Source organism: Sapajus apella, unplaced genomic scaffold (genome assembly GCF_009761245.1).
Source record: "Sapajus apella isolate SASKATOON/1434 unplaced genomic scaffold, GSC_monkey_1.0 scaffold25, whole genome shotgun sequence".
Taxonomy (NCBI): domain Eukaryota; kingdom Metazoa; phylum Chordata; class Mammalia; order Primates; family Cebidae; genus Sapajus; species Sapajus apella.
In genome coordinates, this window is record NW_022436965.1 from 11,500,402 (window position 1) to 11,522,614 (window position 22,213).

Consider the following 22,213-nt stretch of genomic DNA (forward strand, 5'->3'; position numbering starts at 1 on the left):
TTTTTTTTTTTTTTTTTTTTTTTTTTGAGACAAGAGTCTCACTCTGTCACCCAGGCTGGTGTGATCTTGGTTTACTGCAACCTCCACTTCCCTGGTTCAAGCAATTCCCCTGCCTCAGTCTCCTGAGTAGCTGGGATTGCAGGTGTGTTCCACCACACCTGACTAATTTTTTTGCATTTTTAGTAGGCAAACGGTTTCACCATGTTAGTCAGGCTGGTCTTGAACTCTTGACTTCGTGATCCAACTGCCTCGGGCTCCCAAAATGCTGGGATTACAGGCATGAGCCACTGCACCCAGCCCTGATTGTGGTTTTAATTTATATTTTCTTGAATTCCTGACCTCAGGTGATCCACCCACCTCAGCCTCCCAAAGTGCTAGGATTACAGGTGTGAGCCACCGCGCCCGGCCTTAATTTATATTTTCTTAATGGCTGCTGATGTTGAAATCTTATTTGTCATTCCTATGTCCTCCTTTTAGATGAAGATAATTTTTTGCCCATTATTTAATTAGGTTATTTTCATGCTATTGACTTGGAGAGTAATTTATATATTCTTTTGCAGTGCGAAAGTCTGGTTTTTCTCTTCTTTTTACCTTTTATGCTTTTAAAAAAAATAGTTTTATTGAGTTATAACTCCCATTTCATAAAGTTTACCCTGTTTTAAAACATGTATAGTTTTCGGGCGCAGTGGCTCATGCCTGTAATCCCAGCACTTTGGGAGACTGAGGCAGGTTTGGAAACCTGAAGTCAGGAGTTTAAGACCAGCCTGGCCAATATGGTGAAACTCTGTTTCTACTAAAAATATGAAAACTAGCTGAGCATGGTGGTGGGCACCTGTAGTCTAGCTACAGGCAGGAGAATTGCCTGACCCCAGGAGGCAGAGACTATAGTGAGCTGAGATTACGCCGCTGCACTCTAGCTTGGGTGATAGAGACTCCATCTCAGAAACAGAAAACGTGTGTAATTGAATGATATTTTAGTCAATGTACATGTTGTACAATCCAGTACAATCCAGTTTTAGAACATTTATGTCACCTGAAAGGTTGCTTGTATTCGTTTGTAGTCAGTCAGCATTCCTTCCACTGGTCCCAGAAAACCAGTTATCTGCCTTGTGTCTTTATATATTTGCTCTTTCTGGACATTTTATATGGAAGGAATCATGCACTGTATATACTTTTCTCACATATAATATAATGTTTTTGTTGCTTTATAGAGATATAATCCACATATTATAAAATTCACCCATTTAAAGTGTAGAAATCAATGGGTTTTAGTATATTCTCAGAGTTCTTCAATCATCAGCACAGTCTAATCTTAGAACATTATCATCATCCTACAAAGAAATCCTAGAGCCATTAGGAGTCACTCTATTCCTCTCTCCACCCCAACTCTAGGCTACCACTTTCTGTCTGTATGGATTTACCTATTCTAGACATTTAATCTAAATGGAAGCACACAATACGTATTACTTTTGGCTTTTTTCATTTGGCGTAATGTTTTCTCTTTTTTTCTCTCTTTCTCTTGTTTTTTGATGGAGTCAAAATTGTGTTTCTATACATGTTTGTTTGTTTGTTTTGAGACCGAGTCTCACTGTGTCGCCCAGGCTGGAGTGCAGTGGTGCGATCTTGGCTCACTGAAACGTCTGCCTCCTGGGTTCAAGCAATTCTGCCTCAGCTTCCACTGCAGCTGGGATTACAGGCACATACCACCATGCCTGTGGCTAGTTTTTATATTTTTAGTAGAGATGGCGTTTCACGATGTTGGTCAGGCTGGTCTCGAACTCCTGACCTCGTGATCCGCCCACCTTGGCCTCCCAAAGTTCCGGGATTATAGGTGTGAGCCACTGTGCCAGGGCTCCCTTTTCCCCTCCCCCTCAGTGATGATGAAGAACAGGGTGGTGAGTTCGAAGGATTCCATAGGTCAGATGAGAAAAAAATTGTCTTTACATGTGCAAAAATACACATTCAGATTCTGTCATTAAGTTGCAAGAAGTGTATGTCAAAGAAGGTTTTAACATCATTAATGAGGCTCCAGTAGTTCATTCATTGACCAGTGGTGAAATAGCCAGAATGGTTCTGAATCAAGGTGATTGTGGTAATAGTGACAATGAAGATGGCATTGTTAAAACTGCAGAAAAAGTGCCTATAGGCAAAATGGTAAAAATGCACGATGGCCTCATTGAAGGACTAGAGTAGCATGCATTCATAACAGAACAAGTCACGTGGATCTATAAAATCAAAGCGAGTTCTAAGACGTATGATCCCATTCCTGAACTACTGCATAGTTTTCTGCTTCTTATTTCGTTCTCAATCATTTTTTTTTTTTCCATGTAATAATGGTCTTTTAAAAAATGGAAATCAGCAGCCTGGCCAACATGGCAAAACCCTGTCTTTCCTGAAAGTACAAACGTTAGCCAGGCATGGTGGTGCACACCTTGTGATCCCAGCTACTCAGGTGACTGAGGCAGGAGAACCGCTTGAACCTGGGAGGCTGAGGTTGCAGTGAGCCGAGATCACAACACTGTGTACCAGCCCTGGCAACAGAGTGAGACCCCCACCTCAAGAAAAAAAAAAGAAAGAAATCAGACCATATGGCCATCCTGCTTAAAACTGTTCACTGGCTTTCTGTTGTACTTGGAATAGAATCCTAAATCCCTAAGCACTTGATCTGGCCAGTCACTGTCTACTGACCTGCCTCACGGTTTTTGCATTGCACTTGCTACATTTTCTCTCCTGAGAATGCCCCTCCTCACCCCTGTCTTTGCTTAGATTCTTCTTTTGCTTCTGGCCTTAGTTTGTCACATTCTTTAAAGTAATGTACTTTTCCACCTCAACCTATTAAAGAGATTTTCAGAAACTGAATTGCTACTCTTATCTACTTAATTCTCTTTTGAAAAGTAGTTATTTTTAGGTAAAAATATGCTATTAACATAATGGGTTTATTGTTATTTTATAATTAATAGATATTCAAATTTCTCAGTAAAAAAACTTTCAGGTATAATTTTAAATATAGTAAATACTGATAAATATAACACAAACAAAAGGCCTTTGGAGAGCTTAGTAATTTTAATTTTTAATTGTGACAAAGCATACATCATAGAATTTACTACTTTAACTATTTCTAGATGTACAGTTCAGTAGGATTAAATATATTCATAATGTTGTACAGCCATTCATTTGCAGAACTAGACTTCCAGAACTAGAAAAATTCTAAATATTTCATGTAAGTAGAATTACACAATATTTACCTTGATGTGTCTGGCTTATTTCACTTGGCATCATATTTTTGAGGCCCATTTACATTGTAGCATACATCAAAATTTCATTCTTTTGATGACTAAATAATATTTCATTATATGTATATACCACATTTTGTTTATCCATTTATCTCCTCTTTATTCTAAATTATGATATAAGTAATTGAAAATGTAACTACTAATTATTCATAATTTAAGTAGAAGATTTATTGATGAAATAGTAAATCAAATGGTACAGAGCTGACATATGGATAGAATGTGGATGACGAAGATCCTTTCCCATACATTTTTTTCTATAATCCAGAGAATGAGGTATTCAATCTGGTATTTGAAATTCCTTGTCATATTTGTGGTAACCTTTAGTCATCTAACTATTTGCCCCTTGATGTTGAAAGTACTGCCTTTATAAAGGATAATTTCATTGAAAACATAGGCTTTGTTCTTTTTAAATAGTTAATAATTACATTAAAGTCACTCTTTCTTTAATAAGGTTAAGTTACCATTTTATTTTTCAATTTTATCTAAGGCTGTTTCAGTTCTGCCATCCTATTATTTTACCCTGTTACTTTCATTGACCTAGAATAGGGGCTGGTACATCGCAGGTGCTTAATAAATATATAATGAGTGAATGAGTGTTCTCAGATACACAGTTACAAACACTCTTTAATATTGTTTTTGTAGATCATTCATTAAAGTCATCTATTATTTGTAGGTTTTACTCGTTTCTCATAAAGTGCTATCATTTTCAGGTTTTTAAATTTTCTTTAACTTTATTCCTGTTTATTAACAAAGACTAGGCTTTTTGCCTTAAAAACTTTTAAGTCAAAAGTTTTCAACACCATATTGCCATGTTTTTAACCTTTATTAAGCTATAGAGACAAATCGTTAGTAAAGGCAGTTATTTCTTGGCTTCTGTGCTTATGAATCGGATGACAGCTATTTCTTTGACTTTGGCTTTGTGGTTTCTTGAATTATTTCAGTGATGTAAAAGATGAGTCTTGTTAGGCGTTTCCCTTCTTTTAAAAGTGTATTTCATGTTTTACTGTAAACAGGTTTTCTCCAAGGAAACTTTTCTCTGTAATCTCACCTCATCACCTCCTTATAAAATAGACATATATTAATCCCTACATTATTTTATTATTAGGCTATTTGTTATACATATGTATGTTGATTTTTTTAAACTTATTTATATTTTAAAAGTATTCCCAGAGATTTTGAAGTAACTCCATTCTGATTCAGTCTTTTGCTGATTGCCAGAAATTTTCCTTTAGGCCTGTCTCCACCCACTTTGGGAATTGTGAATGTTCACCATTTTATTGGTTCCCTCTGGCCACTGAGTACATGAGTAAATGTCATGTGGTATTGCTTGTCAGAGAATGGAATTCTAAGACTTCCTCTTTACACAGAACAGTTTAACTTTTGTGCTTCTGGGAAGAGGTATGGTCCTTGGGACAGTTCTCCTTCCACCTAATAATTATGGCAGGGATCAGGACACTTCACTTTGCTGTCTGTGTACTGAGACCTCAGAATCTGCTCTACCCGACTTGACAGGTATGGTTCAGAGTTGATAGTTTGGAGGAGGCTTGATGACCACATTAATCAAGTGTGAATGAAGATTTTAAAAAATTAATCTTATCTACTGTTTTTGTCTTCATTCTTGGTCAGTGAAGGTTTATGTGCTTTCTTAGGGGAATATCTCATGGTAGGATCTCAGTAAATACTGAATGGAAGAATGTATGAATAGTATGTAATATTCTGTAATAGTAAGATATAGATGGCTTGATGTGACGAACTTATGCTAGACTGAAAACTGTTGAATAATTTACCTACCTTATATAATTTTTAAAAGAAGTTATTAAAACTTATTAGGTTCTTAGAGAATGTACAGTCAGATAAAGTAGAATTTTGGCAAGATAAATGTTTGTAAAATACTTGAAAATGCTTAAACTGACAATTTTTAGTATTAATTTCTCCAATTACTACCTGACACATTTCTAAGTAAACTGATAAAAGTTATTGAATGACCAATTAGTGAAAAGTGTTTTTAATAAAATTAAACATTAAGCTTAGGAATTTTCTCAATTTGAGTTTTATTATTTGTGGTTTTAACTTGTTTAATCATGATAATTTATTTTGTACAAGCAGCTATTCTGTTTTGCTTTATTTTTGTTGTAGCCTGCAAATGTAGCAATAGAAAAAAATAATGGTCTTTTCTTAATTGTGATAATGTGTTTCTGTTACCTACATTCTTTACATAAGTGAAATTCAGTCTTGTCCCATCTTAAGTTTCTGATCTACCTCTCTAACAGTGAATAATGGAAGATTAGTTAACTTGATATCAAAGTTACCAAATTTATAGTAGTCATTTCATTTTGTTCAAAAATAAACCATTCCCAGCCCACACACTTGCGTTTGGGCTTGTACAGAACCTCTGAATCATCCAGACACGTCTGTCTTAATCAGTGAGGAAAGTGACATAGACCAGAGCTGCTGGGGAACACTGACATTTACTTGCTCTTCCCACAGGCTTTTGTTTTCTTTTGTTTTTGCCTTTATCCCTTAGCTTGTTCCACCTCATTTAGTTGCTTTACTCTTTATTATTCAAAGTATGTTCGTTCTTAGCTTCAGAAAAATGTTAGGATGTTTTTCTCTTTGAAAAAGTTTTCCTTTTGTTTGGTGCTACTGGGTAGAATGGTGTTTAAGTGGATATCCTGTGCAGACAGATTGTGCAGGAAATTGACCCTGAGTTCTTTGAGAACAAAAGAGGAGTGGGAAGAAAGAAGAAAGAAAGGAAATAAGATCTTTTGACTCAACCAAAAGGACTGTAAAACCAGAGATGGGAAGAAGGGGAATGGGGAATAAAAAGGATTGTTTTCCAAGTTGTGGTTGTTTTAGTACTTTGGCCTCAAAAATTACTTTTATCCTATAGTTATTACTTTTTATATTTCAGAAATACGATATTATTTGACCTGTATGTATCTTTTAACTTTACATAAAATTGTGCTGTGGATCTATCTCATTCTGTTTTCTCCTTTTGTTAGATAAGAAATTTTTAGGAAGTTGACTTGTCTACAACTAAAAGTCCTCTTTTGGGTTCAGAGTTCCCCCTTATTATAGACATGTCCTTGCATATTGACAGTCCATCACTCTGCTGTCATCAGTGCAGAATTGCTATTGATCTAATTTTTTTTTTTTTTTTTTTTTAAAGATAGAGTTTGGCTCTGTTGCCTGGACTGGAGTGCAATGGTGTGATCTCAGCTCACTGCATCCTTGACCTACCAGACTCAGGCAACCCTCCTACCTCAGCCTCCTGGGTAGCTGGGACTACAGTTGTGTGCTACTATACCCAGCTTATTTTTATTTTTTTATTTTTTCCGAGACAGTCTTGCTCTGTCACCCAGCTTGGAGTGCAGTGCTCTGATCTCAGCTCACTGCAATCTCCGCCTCTCAGGTTCAAGCAGTTCTCCTGCCTCAGCCTCCTGAGTAGCTGGGATTACAGACACCTACCACCACAGCCAGCTATTTTTTCTATTTTTAGCAGAGACAGGGTTTTGCAATGTTGGCCAGGCTGGTCTCGAACTCCTGACCTCAGGTGATCCACCTGCCTCAGCCTCCCAAAGTGCTAGGATTACAGGCGTGAGCCACTATCCCTGGCTGTTTTTACATTTTTTATAATCATGAAGTCTCATGATACTGCCCAGGCTGGTCTTGAACTCCTGGCCTCAGGCAATCCTCCTGCCTTGGGCTTCTCGAAGTGCTGAGATTATAGGAATGAGCTACTGTGCCCAGCCTGTGTTCATCCAATTTAAATGCTTATCTCATTTGAAGTCCAAAAACTTGCCTGACTCTGGAGTTTTGTTTTATATTCTGTCCTCTGTGAGTAAAGATGTATACATAATTCAGTCATTCAACAAACCTTATTGAGAGCCGCTTATATATAGGCACTGTTCTGGAGTCACTGTTTAGAGAACAAAACAGACAAAATTCCTTGTTTTCCTAAAATAACATTTTAGCAGGGAGACTTAGATACATTAATATAACAAATAAGTAAATTATACAATATGTTTGGTGATAATAAGAGCTATGGAGATAAATCAGGAAAAGCGTCAGTGGGGGATGTGAGAGTGTTATCAGGAAAAGATGTACTTTAAAATGGAATAGTTGGAGAATGCTATACTGAGAAGGTAACGTTTGGTGAAATGTCATGGGGTAATGGTAGTAACAAGGTGGTGTTGAATGAGAAGTGGTTAGATTCTGGATGTATTTTTGAAGGCAATGCCAGTAGAATTTCTGAGTGGATTGGAATTATATGTGAGAGCAAGGAGCCATAAAGGATTCCATGGTTTTTGGCCTCAACACCTGAAAAGATGGAATTGCCATTAACTGAAATGGGGAATTCTGAGAAAAACAAATTTGGCAGGGAGGATGGATAGTAGTTTTGTATTTCAGTCCAAATGGCATTATTGGTGATTTCTAATCACTAATTGCTAATTTCTCAACCCAGTACAGTGCCTTGCATGTGGTATTCATTCAAATTACTAGGGATTTCTTTTCCCCAGTAAACATTTAAAATAATTAAACAGGCTGGGCGTGGTGGCTCATGCTTGTAATCCCAGCATTTCGGGAGGCCGGGGCAGGTGGATTGCTTGAGCTCAGGAGTTCGAGACAAGCCTGGGCATCATGGCGATACAGCCATTGGAAAACTCTCCTAAACTAGCAACATTTTTGAGCTTGAAAAGAGATCCCCTGGGTCATTCAAGCTATCCGGGTGTAGTCAAAGTAACTGAGTTATCAGCATGATGAATATCCAGGCAGGGGGCAGGTTTCATAGAGGTTTAATGCTGTGTACTTAAAACACCCCAGCTGTTTTCAGAAATGTAAGAAATCTTAAGTTGCACTGTGGATTCCCTCAGTGTCCATCCTGAAAGCTTGGGCTGTTCCAGATACAGTAGGTGCTGAGATGGGAGGAGCTGGCACCACCAGGCACCAGAGGAGTTCGTGGCGGTGTCAGTTTAATTAATTGTCCTTCTTAAACTTGGTGTTGATGTAAGGCACCCAGTCTAAAATCGGCCTCCAGTCAGTGACCTACACCAACCCCACAGTGCCCACAGAGCCCCTTATGCCCACTGTGGGAATCCAGTTCTTGGCCAGCTCCTGGTAGTGTGAGCCCAGGAAGCTGCTCAATATTGCATCACTGTCTTCACCCTCAGGTGATCAAATTATTGTTTTGTAAACTTTAAAATTAATTAATTTAGTATTATTTTTTTTAATGATGACGGGCTTTTACATATTGGCCAGGCTGGTCTTGAACTCCCAACCTCAGGTGATCTGCCCGCCTCGGCCTCCCAAAGTGCTGGAATTACAGGTGTGAGCCACTGCGCCTGGCCAACTTTTAAATTTAATATACTGAGTTTCACAAAATAAGGTATAAATATGTGACATTTGCTGGTTTTGTCCTGATAGGGGTTAAGAGTTGGCTTCAGTGTCTGCCTATTGCTGTTTCTAACTTGGTCATTGACAGTACCAAAGTTCTTTTTAAAACTGTTGAGTTTTTGTTCCTCTTATAATTTCAAGCAAGGGGAATTTTTCCTGTACTGCAAAGAATGAAATAAATTGTTGGATAATCATTAAACATAGTGTTACCAGTGTCAACAAATATGGATATTTTCTGTACTTTTTGGCATTGTTTTCATTTTAATAAAGGATTGGCATTTGCAGCTTAGTGGAAATCATGCTAGAGTAGACAATTTTTTCATTAGAATAAAGACACATATGGTATATGCAACCAGTTTTTTTTTTTTTTTTTTTTTTTTGAGACAGAGTTTTGCTCTTGTTACCCAGGCTGGAGTGCAATGGCACGATCTCGGCTCACCGCAACCTCCGCCTCCTGGGTTCAGGCAATTCTCCTGCCCCAGCCTCCTGAGTAGCTGGGATTACAGGCACGCGCCACCATGCCCAGCTGATTTTTTGTATTTTTAGTAGGGACGGGGTTTCACCATGTTGACCAGGATGGTCTCGATCTCTTGACCTCGTGATCCACCCGCCTCGGCCTCCCACAGTGCTAGTTTTTTTTTTGTTTTTTTTTTTTAATGCGACAAGTTTGAAGAATGCTTTTTATAATAAGGATTTTTGTTAATTTGGTCATCCCAAATTGTCTGTCTTGGTGTAGAATACAGCTGTTCCCATTCACTATAATTCTGCATTTAAATAAGGAACAATGTGTCTACTTTAACTTTTCAGGATGTCAGAACATTTCTTTAAGTTTATCATAATATTAATGGAAAACAAAATTGAATTAACTGGAATTTTAAATATACTTTTCGAGAGAAGAAGGGAATATGAAACTCTGAAACTGGGGAATTACAGAGCCAACCTGTGTGTATATTATGTAGACAATTAAGAAGCCATTTTGTTTTTTGTTTTTTGTTTTTTTTTTCAGGCAGGGTCTCGCCCTGTTGCCCAGGTTGGAATGCAGTGGTGCGATCTTGGCTCACGGCAACCTCCATCTCCCCGGCTCAAGAGATTCTTCTGCCTCAGCCTCCTGAGTAGCTGGGATTATAGGCACGCACCACCATGCCCGGCTAATTTTTGTATTTTTAATAGAGATGGAGTTTCACTATGTTGGCCAGGCTGGTCTCCAACTCCTGACCTCAGGTAATCCACGTGCCTCACTCTCCCAAAGTGCTGGGATCACAGGCATGAGCCACCGCGCCCAGCGGAAGCCAATTTTTAAACATTGTTTAACATGATTTTAAGATTAAGAGCCTGGGTGTGGTGGCTCATGCCTGTAATCCCAGCACTTTGGGAGGCTGAGGTGGTCAGATCACGAAGTCAAGAGATCGAGACCATCCTGGCCAGCATGATGAGACCCTGTCTCTACTAAAAATACGAAAATTAGCCAGGCATGGTGGCAGGTGCCTGTAGTCCCACCTACTCGGGAGGCTGAAGCAGGGGAATTGCTTGAACCTGGGAGGCGGAGGATTGCAGTGAGCCAAGATTGCGCACTGCACTCCAGCCTCATGGCAGAGTAAGACTCCATACCCCCTCCCCCCCAAAAAAAAGATAGATACATCTTTTTTCCTGTCACTTATGTTTGTGTAATTTGGTCATTTGTTTAGCTAACAGTTATTCAACACATAGTATGTAACTCTGGGTAGGAAAAGAATACCATTCCAGATATAAGGAGCATGTTGTGAAGTTTCAGAAACAAACATACGTAGAATGGTAGAATGTATTATGAATATAGAGATGAAGATAGAGTATTAATGCAGCAACTGTGATGCTTTTGAGAGCACAAAGGGGAGGTGCAGTAGCCCCCGTTATCCACGGTTTTGCTTTATGCAGTTTCAGTTACCGGCACTCTTCCTGGGTCTGAAAGTAGTAAGATATTTTGAGGGAAAAAGATACCACATTCACATAAGTTTTATTACAGTATATTCTTGTAATTTTTTTATTGTTGTTAATCTCTTAGCCTAATTTATAAATTAAACCATATCATGGTTATGTATGTATAGGAAAAACATAGTATATAGTGTGTTTGATACTGTCATGATTTTAAGCATCCACTGGAGGTCTTGGAACATATTCCTCATGGATAAAGGGGACTACTATATATTGGAGCTGAGTATTACAAGTAGAAATCAGCCAGTCAGAAGAAAAATGAGGGCTGGGCGCAGTGGCTCACGCCTGTAATTCTACCAGTTGGGAGGCCCAGGTGGGTGGATCTTGAAGTCAAGAGTTGAAGACCAGCCTAACCAGCATGGTGAAACCCCATCTTATTGAAAAAAAGAAAAGAAAAGTGGGGTGAGAACCCATTCCCGTTAGTCTGGACTGTGTGAACCAAGGGCACAGGTGGGCAGCAGCGTGGTGTATGTTAAAGTTTACAGTCTGCGGTATGGAGTGGGGAGAGGCGAAGCTGGAAAAGTAGGTAGAGACCTGATCATGAAAGGCCTTTGAAGACCATGATAAGGAGACTTTAGCTTGATGTTAAACTATTGAAGAAGCTTAAGAAAAGTGACGTGGTCAAATTTTTGTCTTAAATAGATCACTTTGCCAGCTGTGTGGAGGATGGATTTGAGGGAGACAAGACTGGAGGCAGTCCAGGTGAGAGATGTTGAGATGTTGGGGATTTGAACTAAGGCATTGGCAGTAGAGCTGGAGAACAGGGAATGGATTTGAAAATAACCAGAGCCACAAATTCAAGATTTTTTTTTTCTTTCATACATGATAAAACCATTTTTATATTAAAAATAACTCGGCTGGGCACAATGCCTCACACCTGTAATCCCAGCACTTTGGGAGGCCAAAGCGGGTGGATCACCTGAGATCAGGAGTTCGAGACCAGCCTGGCCAATGGTGAAACCCCATCTCTACTAAAAATACAAAAAAATTAGCTGGGCATGGTGGCGGGCACCTGTAATCCCAGCTACTTGGGAGGCTGAGGCAGGAGAATTGTTGAACTTGGGAGGCAGAGGTTTCAATGAGCTGAGATCACGCCATTGCACTCTAGCCTGGGCAAGAAGAACAAAACTTCATCTAAAAAAAAAAAAAAAAAAAAGTGGAGGAAGAGAGACTTAAAAGTGTAGTTATGTGACATAGATAGTTGGATAGTTTGCCTTTGTAGACCGGCACTAAAAATAGTCTGATCAAGAAAATTGATACTGGAAGAACAGTGTGTTTTTTGTATAATAGAGCTGGGCTGTGAGAAGCAGGTGATCTTTAACTAAGATGGTATGGGGATCACCTGTAGTGTGTACTGTGAATCAATTTAGAAACTGTAAAGCCTTGAGGAAAAAAACAGGTCTTAAGAGGCTTGGACAACTTTGAGTAGAAACTCAATAAATGCCTGATGATAGTAATATTTTCTAGGCTCTTCAATTAAGTTAGTGATATTTACAAAAATTTACTGCCCAGGAAAACAAAAGAGAGTTTTAAAAAGTCATTCAGACCGAACAGGGTGGCTCTCACTCCTGTAATCCTCAGCACTGTGGGAGGCAGGCAGATCACCTGAGGTCAGGAGTTCAAGACCAGCCTGGCCAACATAGTGAAACACCATCTCTACCAAAAAAAAAAAAAAAAAAAAAAATCAGCCAGGCATGATGGCAGGTGCCTATAATCACAGCTACTTAAGAGGCTGAGGCAGAAGAATCGCTTGAACCCTGGAGGCAGAGGTTGCAGTGAGCCGAGATCGCACCATTACATTCCAGCCTGGGCGATGAGTAAGACTCTGCCTCAAAAAAAAAAAAAAAAAAAAAAAAAGAAAAAGTCATTCAAATAAGGAACAATTGCAAGCTATTATTGTGCGTGTTAACTTAAAGGTGTTTTGGAATGCTAAGACGTGTTTCTTTTGTTTTGCAGATCATTTTAGGACTGGTTTTCTAAAAGCACTTTTAAAATAATTATTTCTATACTTAAATAGAGGGCCTGGTTCTATACGTTATTACCTAATTCTGAAAAATAACCCCTGTTGTCTTTTCTATAGTTTGTTTTCTGTGGAGAGAGAAAGGGAACGAGGGTAGTTTGGGTGGACTTGGAAGAAACTTACAATCATTTCTTCCTTAAAACTACAACCACCACTATAACAAAATATCCTATATGTTTTATAAAGCTAGTAACGATTTCTCTTTGGGATTCTTTTTTCTATTTTGAGAAAACTGCATTTCCTATTAGTTTTTGTCTGATTTTGGTGAGTGCATATAAATCACAGCCAAACCCTGATTTTGTGGGGTTTTTTTCTCTGACTACCTTATTTTCAACAAGTAAATTGCTTCCTCATGCTCAGGAGACACAGTGCCTATTTGCTTATTCTTCATAACACCGTACACTGTACAGTTCTTTCCTACTCCGGAGCCAGCAGCTGAAATACTGTGTATGTACTGAATTCAAACAAATGTTTCACTGTTGAACTCACCGTGATTTCCCTTTCCTTGTTATGTCTTTCAGAAGCTTTGCATCGTCCCTACGGTTGTGATGTTGAACCCCAGGCACTAAATGAGGCTATCAGGTGGAGCTCCAAGGAGAACTTGCTAGGAGCCACTGAGAGTGACCCCAATCTTTTCGTTGCACTTTATGATTTTGTAGCAAGTGGTGATAACACACTCAGCATCACTAAAGGTGAGGCCTCTATGTAACATCCTCTCACTTTTAAGTTTTCATTAATAGTTAAGAGATAAAGGGGCCTGGCCAGGCGTGGTGGCTCACATCTGTAATCTCAGCACTTTGGGAGGCTGAGGCAGGCAGTTCACCTCAGGTCAGGAATTCGAGACCAGTCTGGCCAACATGGCAAAACCCCGTCTCCACTAAAAATATGGAGAAAATTAGTCAGGTGTGGTAATACACACCTGTAGTCCCAGCTACTTGGGAGGCTGAGGCATGAGAATCACTTGAACCTAGGAGGCAGAGGTTGCAGTGAGCCGAGATTGCACCACTGCACACCAACCTGGGTGACAGAGTGAGACTGTCTCAAGAAAAAAAAAAAAAATCTTGAAATACATTTTTTTCCCCGGAAGTGGTTTTTATAGGTTCAAAAGGCAAGAATAAGCTTAGGCAGACTAGCAATCCAATTCATGTACACAAGGAGAATGTCCCCATAATCTTACTTCTTTCTCAAAAAGTTATTCTTTTTGCCCTTGTGTGTGCACGCGCGTGCGTACACGCGCGCGCGCACACACACACAATATCAATAATGGTTGCTTTATTTGGTCATGTTCTTAATATTCCCTTTTATAAGATTTTACCATGGAAATAAACTACTACTCTTCTGAGAATATTACTATAACAGAAATCAAAAAAAACAAAGAAACCATTCCTACCATTCCTTTCACTGACCTATGTAAACACAGACATATATGTTGTCTAGGCCAGTGCTATTCAGAAATGGTCCACAACAAGGTAAGACGCTTATGCCAGAATGTGTAACACTGGGCTACTACCTTCAGGCAGAAAGTTTTGCCTCAAAAGGTAAAACTATTAGCAGAACTAAATAATAAATAGTGTGCTTAGTGATGTAGTTGGTTTATATTTGGGTGCAAGTTATTAATCTCACTGTGGACTAGTAATGAATGAACAGTCCTCAGATAGGCAGTCAAGTCCACAGATAACATTCTGAGTAGCGCTGAGGTCTGGCAACATGGCTCATCTTAGCCATAGTTCAGTTAGAATAGGTGTGGCCAGGCGTGGTGGCTCGCGCCTATAATCCTAGCACTTTGGGAGGCCAAGACAGGTGGATTGGCTGAGCTCAGGTGTTCGAGACCAGCCTGCGCAACATGGTAAAACCCCATTTCTACTAAAATAAAAAAGAAATTAGCCAGGCATGGTGGTATGCGCCTATAGTCCCAGCTACTCGGGAGGCTGAGGCAGGAGAATTGCTTGAATCCGGGAGGTGGAGGTTGCAGTGAGCCAAGATCATGCCACCGCACTCCAGCCTGGTGACAGAGTGAGACTCCATCTTAAAAGAAAAAATCTTACAAACCACAAATACAGTGGATACACTATGGGATGATTAAATTATTTGTCTATACTGTCTAAAGTAGACCTATGAGAAAAAATCCTTTTAAGACTTAAAGACAGTAAAAAAAAAATAATTTTAGCACACTGGGATAAATATCATTTGATGTAATTTATCATGTATATCATTATTGGTCTTTTGGGCGACAGAGTGAGACGCCGTCTCTTAAAAAAATAGGTGTAGAGTGAGTCTAACTTTCATGATAGTTGCATGTGCTGGCAAATTGTATATAGGACAGAAATAAAAGTAAAAGTGTATCATCTCCTAGTGTCAGTCTTATAGCTGTTGGATAGTTTTGGGGACAGCATGATGATAATATGTTATGTGTGTGGGGTTATGTTTATGCAGTTGAAGGAAAATTTTACACAAAGTTTGAGGATAGAACAAAAGATGTCAAAGAAAAAAAAATTTTTTTTGAACTGGAGTCTTTCTCTGTCACCCAGGCTGGAATGCAGTGGCATGATCTCAGCATGCAACCTCCACCTCCTGGGTTCAAGTGGTTCCCCTGCCTCAGCCTCCTGAGTAGCTGGGATTACAGGTGTGCGCCACCATGCCTGGCTGATTTTTGTACTTTTAGTAGAGATGGGGTTTCACCATGTTGGTCAGGCTGGTCTCAAACTCCTGACCTCGTGATCTGCCTGCCTCAGCCTCCCAAAGTGCTGGGATTACAGGCATGTACCACTCCGCTGGGCCAGAAATTTTATACTGTGTAGTAGTCACTTTCAACTACAATATACTTGATTTTACCTTTACTGATTATTCAAACTTGTAAAAGTGATGACTCAAATTCTTTCCTAGGTACGTTTTTCTGTTATTTTTCAAGATAGCCCAGTCATCAAGGAAACACTGATAAAGAAAGTCTGTTGATTCTTTAGTTATCAGTTACAGGAACCACCCGTGTGCAACTCAAAGACTGGCCTTTATCTTACGGCCAACAGTGGTTTCTCTTAAAATTCACAAAATGCCAAATTTTTGTATCAGGTTCTCACTATATAAAATGATGTCATGCTAAAGCTATTTTATTATTTTAAAAGACAAGAAAATATATTTTAAAAATAGAGCAACCCTTTAGTTTTTTATTGAAAATGCTGTTTTGCCTGAAAATTTTTTTTAAGTTCTACCAGCCGAGTGCGGTGGCTCATGCCTGTAATCTCAGCACTTTGGGAGGTTGAGGCAGGAGGATTGCCTCAGCCCAGGAGTGCAAAACCAAAGCATTGTAGTGAGACCCCGTTCTCTACAAAAAAATTTAAAATTAGCCAGGTGCAGTGGCATGCACCTGTAGTCCCAGGTACTTGGGGAGCTGAGGTCTGAGGATCCCTTGAGCCTGAGAGGTTGAGGTTGCAGTGAGCTATATTCACACCACTGCACTGCCGCCTGGTGATAGAGGGAGACCTGTCTCAAAACAAACAAAAAAGTTGTCCCTAGGATTCCTCTGCCAGTTTGGCCAGTGTTTGAATCCTGACTAGTCATCCCCCTGTTATTTTCCATGGTAGTCAAAACTTCCAGGGTAGAAAAATTTTCCTGATAACAGATAAAAGGAACAACAAACAAAAAATCCTGGGGTCTTTGGCGGTATCCTAATTATGATAGCCTGTCGTTACCATTTCTTTTTGAGGAAGCAAGAGTATTTTTTAAAAAGTATGGGTGTGTGTGTGTATAGATATATAAAGTATTTATATTCTTTGTTTCTCGTTCATGTGGACTAGTAAAAGCTACAGAGCAACAGGTTTTCTTCAGTTTTTCTAGCAGGATTCTTTTTTTTTTTTTTACTTCCTGTAAATATGATTGGCAAGTGTTTATGCACTTATATCCACCACTACACCAAACACACTCATATCTGTAAATATGTATATTTTATGTACCCATAGGTATGTATATATACATATACTCATGTTTTTTCTCACTGTCTCATATCCATGTGTCTAAGGTGAGATGGTGTATGGTATCTAGTAGAAAGCTATTCTGTGGAAACATTTCTGAAGGCCGCTAAAAAAGGACAGATGGTTACAAGAATAATTATTTTGAGTTTTCCTAAAAACCTTTGCCTGATACTGCGGGCCATGTGCTTTTGATTGATTTGGCTTCCTTCTGCTTTCTGACACTGAAGAAGTAGATGTGAATGCTATAGGAAGGCTCATATCTCTAAGAGATAAGAGCCTGAGGCACTACAAGGAATCTTTAGATTAACATTTACTTATCACTAGTGATACCTCTTTCACTTTCTCTATTTTGCCAAAGAACCTAATTGTGCTGCAAATATTAGGGCAAGTTATGTGTTGAAGTCTGTACTTAATGTTCACAATTTTAATAGAAAAATCCAGAACATTGAAGTTGACAGCAAAGATACACTGAGTGACTTGGGTTTTGGTTTCCAGCTTCAGAGTGAGCTTGCCATTCCACACGCTGATTTTAGTGTGATTCATTTTTTGTGGGGAATAGGAAGGAAATAAGAAAACTGTAGCTATTTTTAAACTTGAGTTCTGGAAGGGATTGTATTTTGGGAATCCTGACTGCCCATTCCCTCATCCCACTAAACAGTTTTCTTGCTGAAAGCTCTGTAGTTCGTGTTTTTTGTTTGTTTGTTCATTTTTTAAGTTTTTTTTTACATCAGTGGTTTTCTTGCCTTGGTGCCAAGTGAAATTTAGAAGTCACTTTGTATATCACATATCTTATCCCTAATCCGTGATTGTTGTTAACATTGATCATATATAAGATAAATTCCTTGATAAACTGTTTTGAGGGAAAGTGAATTTTCTTCTTTTGAAGAGTGAGCACTGTGTCCTTTTCCAGCCATTTTAGTAACCTGTCTACCATACATAGAGTTTCTTAAGAATATTTTTTAAGTTGTATATAAACTTTTAAAACCCTATAGTAAATTCCAGAAAACCAGTTCTGACCATGCTTCTGTGGTTAAGCTAAAAGGCAGAGAGAGCAATCAGGTTATGCTGAACAGCCAAGTTTGTTTTCACTATTTAAAAAAATTTCTGGCATAAAAGTTCTGGATTCATTTTTTAATCAGTTTAAAGTTTGATGATATACCTCATCAGTTGAAATAAAGGCTTAACATTTCTTTCATCCTGTGATGACCTTATGGCTAGGTGAAAAGCTACGAGTACTTGGTTACAACCAGAATGGCGAGTGGAGTGAAGTTCGTTCTAAGAATGGGCAGGGCTGGGTGCCAAGCAACTACATCACCCCAGTGAACAGCCTGGAAAAACACTCCTGGTACCATGGACCTGTGTCACGCAGTGCAGCTGAGTATCTGCTCAGCAGTCTAATCAATGGCAGCTTCCTGGTGCGAGAAAGTGAGAGTAGCCCTGGGCAGCTGTCTATCTCGCTCAGGTACGAGGGGCGTGTGTATCACTACAGGATCAATACCACTGCAGATGGCAAGGTAAGACTCACTGGTTACCACCTGTAAGTGTGGACTGACTGCTCTGTGAAATATTCAACATGATTGAAGTGAAATACAGGTTTTATGTCTGACGTGAAATGAAATATTCACTGGCTTCGTGAGTTTCGGCTTTTTGGCATGTTAGAGCTTGCCGTCTTCAAAAGGATATGGTAATAGAAATGTAAAAACAGTATTATATTAATATTTTAAAAATAAGCTAGATTTGAAGGTGAAGAATGAAGGGAACTGCTGTGTAAGTTAACTGTTCTAATAATCAATACACAAATATATACCCAATGCACTGGTATGGAATTTACCAATTATCAATGTATCATTGAAAATTAGAATGATATCTACCAGAAAGTTCACAGAGTAAGAATTTCGACTTGTGAGCCTGGTGTCGATCATTAATGTATATTAACTTAAACAGATAATTCAGTCATTGAACAGTTTGTATATTGGGAAGACCAACCATGTTAGAATGCATGTGTTACAATGTGTTTATAGGTTATAAACTACTGAGCATGAGCTTATGTCCATTGTTTTTCTGTTGAGCAGTAAATTTAGGTTGAATTATTTCATTCTCCTCTATGTGATAGGCAACCTGGGGGGAAGCACAGGCCTTAGAGCAGGCAGATCTGATTGTGACCTTACATAAGCCTCAATTTCCCTGTCTCTAATTAAATCTCACTTTGAAGGATTAAATAAAGTAATTCCTGTAAAACCTAATGACTAACTACAAAGTAGGAAATAAGTAAATCTTTGGTTTTCTTTTGCTTTTGCATCACCATATATAGTATGTTTCCTCTTGACCAAACAGAACAGAATCCGGTATGTAATGATGTCGGAGTGACTCAGCAGTTCTAGTTATTTACCTGATAGAAATGAGTGCATATGTGTGCCAGAAGACATGTACAGGGATGTTCATAGCAGCATTGCTTGTGATAGCCAAAAAACTAGAAACACCCAAAGTTCTAACAACAGTAGAATGGATTAATAAATTTTGGTATATTCATAAAATGCAATTTCATTCAGCAACAGAAATGAACACAGTACTGCTACTCACACCACCCTCAGGAAAACTATGGCGCTCCAACTGTCGGCTGTTTTGTAAATAATATTTTATTGGAATACAGCCACACCCATTTGTTCATGTATTCTCTATGGTTTCTGTTACTAGGCAGAGCTGAGTAGTTCTAATAGACACACTGTGGCCACAGACTAAAATATTTATTATCTGGCCTTTACCAAGAGTTTGCTGGCCCCTACTGTAGATGAGTCTCAGTTGACTCAACAACTTCAACAAAGTTGAAGGATGAATATTAGCCAGGGGATGAAGATGTGGGGGGTGGAAATGACTGCTAATAGGTATGAGGTGATGAGAATGTTCTAGAGTTAGATAGTGGTGATAGTTGGACAACTTTGAGAATAAGCTAAAAAACCACTAAGTTGTATACTTTAAAATGATGAATTTTATTGCAATATTTATAAGTTGGGTGGAAGAAAGCAGACATAATGCAAATTGTATGATTCTGTTTGTATATATATAGTTCAGAAGCAGAGGCCGGGCACAGTGGCTCATGCCTGTAATCCCAGCACTTTGGGAGGCTGAGGTGGGCAGATCACTGGAGATCAGGAGTTCGAGACCAGCCTGGCCAACATGGTGAAACCCCATCTCTACTAAAAATACAAAAGTTAGCCAGGCATGGTGGCACATGCCTGTAACCCCAGTTACTCAGGAGGCTGAGGCAGGAGAATCGCTTGAATCTAGGAGGCGGAGGTTGCAGTGAACCAAAATCGTGCCACTGCACTCCAGCCTGGGCAACAGAGTAAGACTCTGTCTCAGAAAAAATTAATTAAAAAAGCAGACACTAATATAAGATGTTAGAAGTCAGCATAGTGGCTATCTTTACAAGGGTAAATAGCTGGGAGAGCATAAGGGAGGTTTCTGGGGTGCTGATCATGTTATAATTCTTGGTGTGGGTGATGTTTATATGGGTAAGTTTACTCTGTAAAGATTCAGTTCTCTGTTTATAAATTGTATACTTCCATGTATACACTAAAACAAAAGCTTCTTTGAAAAAAAAACAACAGGCTAGTCGTAGTGGCTCATGCCTATAATCCCAGCACTTTGGGAGGCCAAGGTAGGTAGATCACTTGAGCCCAGGAGTTCAAGACCAACCTGAGCAACATAGTGAAACCTCATCTGTCCCAAAAATTTTAAAAATTAGCTGGGCATGGTGGCATACATCTGTGGTCCTAGCTGCTCAACTGAGCAGGAGGGTCACCTGAACCTGGGAGGTCAAGGCTGCAGTGAGCCATTATTGTGTCACTGCACTCCAGGCTGGGCAACTGAATGAGATTCTTATTTCTCAAAAATAAATAAAAATTAAAAAAAAAACAAAAAAAACAAAAAAAAACACACACACACACACACAGACCTGGTGCGGTGGCTCACGCCCGTAATCCCAGCACTTTGGGAGGCCGAGGCGGGTGGATCACGAGGTCAAGAGATCGAGACCATCCTGGCCAACATGGTGAAACGCCGTCTCTACTAAAAATACAAAAAAATTAGCCAGGCATGGTGGCACATGCCTGTGGTCCCAGCTACTTGGGAGGCTGAGGCAGAAGAATCGGTTGAACCCAGCAGGTGGAGGTTGCAGTGAGCCAAGATTAGGCCACTGTACTCCAGCCTTGTGACAGAGCAAGATTCCATCTAAAAAAAAAACAAAAAACAAGAAACAATCTCCCTTGGGAGAGAAGGCCAGAGAATGCCCTCTTACTTTATACTTCTTACTGCTTAGCAAATTCATAATTATTTTGTAAACAATTCTGTGAAATCAAATTGTGGCTTTTTTTTTTTTTTTTTTGTGAGACGGAGTCTTGCTCTGACACCCAGGCTAGAATGCAGTGGTGTGATCTCGGCTCACTGCAATCTCTGATTCCCAGGTTCAAGCAGTCCTCCCACCTCAGCCTTCCAATTAGCTGGGACTACAGGCACGCACCACCACACCCAGCGAAGTTTTAGTAGAGGCAGAGTTTCATCATGGTCTCAACTCCTGACCTCAAGTGACCTGCCCGCCTTGGTGTCACAAAGTGCTGGGATTACAGGCGTGAGCCACCTTGCCTGGCCACCGGTAAATCGTGGCTCTTTCTTTAATGGCCTAGACACTCAAACACACATCGTAATTAAAATGATAAGATATTTGAATACTCTTACCAAAAAAATCTAAATCAGTTGTTTTCAAGTTATGTTCTTTCAAGATTCTGAGGTGATATTTTGTAAATTTTTATAAGAGGCCAAGTCCTTGCTTGCCTACTTTGGTCAGGGTCTCTCTTCTTTACCTGTCTTCTGTAGTTTAGTCCACAGTCTTGTGACTTAAAAATACTTGAAAGCCAGCTGGGTGCAGTAGCTCACACCTATAACCCCAGCACTTTGGAAGGCTGAGGTGGGCAGATCACTTGAGTTTAGGGAGTCGAGATCAGCCTGGCCAACATGGTGAAACCTGGTCTCTACTAAAAATACAAAGAAAAATATTAGCCAGGCAAGATGGTGCACACCTGTAATCCCAGGTACTTGAGAGGCTGAGGCAGGAGAATCACTTGAACTGGGAGGTGGAGGTTGCAGTGAGCTGAGATCACGCACTGCACTCCAGCCTGGGCAACACAGTAAGACTCTGTCTCAAAAAAATAAATAAATAAATAAATAAATATGTGTGTGTATATATATATATATATGTATGTATTTTGTATTTACATATATACACACAGTATTTGTATATATGTAAATACATGTATAAATATGTAAATTTTTATTAACACATATATGTATACAATGTATATGTAATTACAAAAAAAAAAACATATGTATATATGTATTTGAAGACCAATGAGCTTGATGATCCAGAGAGATATCTTGGAAGTTTTTCCCCAAGACTAATTTAGGAAGAATAGGAAAGGCAGATTAAATAAGATTAAACTGAAGTTCTCTGTTTGCCCTTGTCATTATCATTTAACTTTTTTTTTTTTTTTTTTTTTTTTTTTTTTTTTTTTTTTTTT

General features: G+C 39.1%; 1 protein-coding gene across 1 annotated transcript in view; it reads left to right on the forward strand.

The window, feature by feature from the left end:
• The window catches only part of ABL2 (ABL proto-oncogene 2, non-receptor tyrosine kinase), a 126,599-nt gene that overhangs the window by 82,069 nt on the left and 22,317 nt on the right, over positions 1-22,213 (forward strand). The window contains 3 exon segments of the mRNA XM_032291280.1: positions 11,298-11,357; positions 13,197-13,367; positions 17,859-18,154. Coding sequence (XP_032147171.1) covers positions 11,298-11,357; positions 13,197-13,367; positions 17,859-18,154 — 527 coding nt within the window.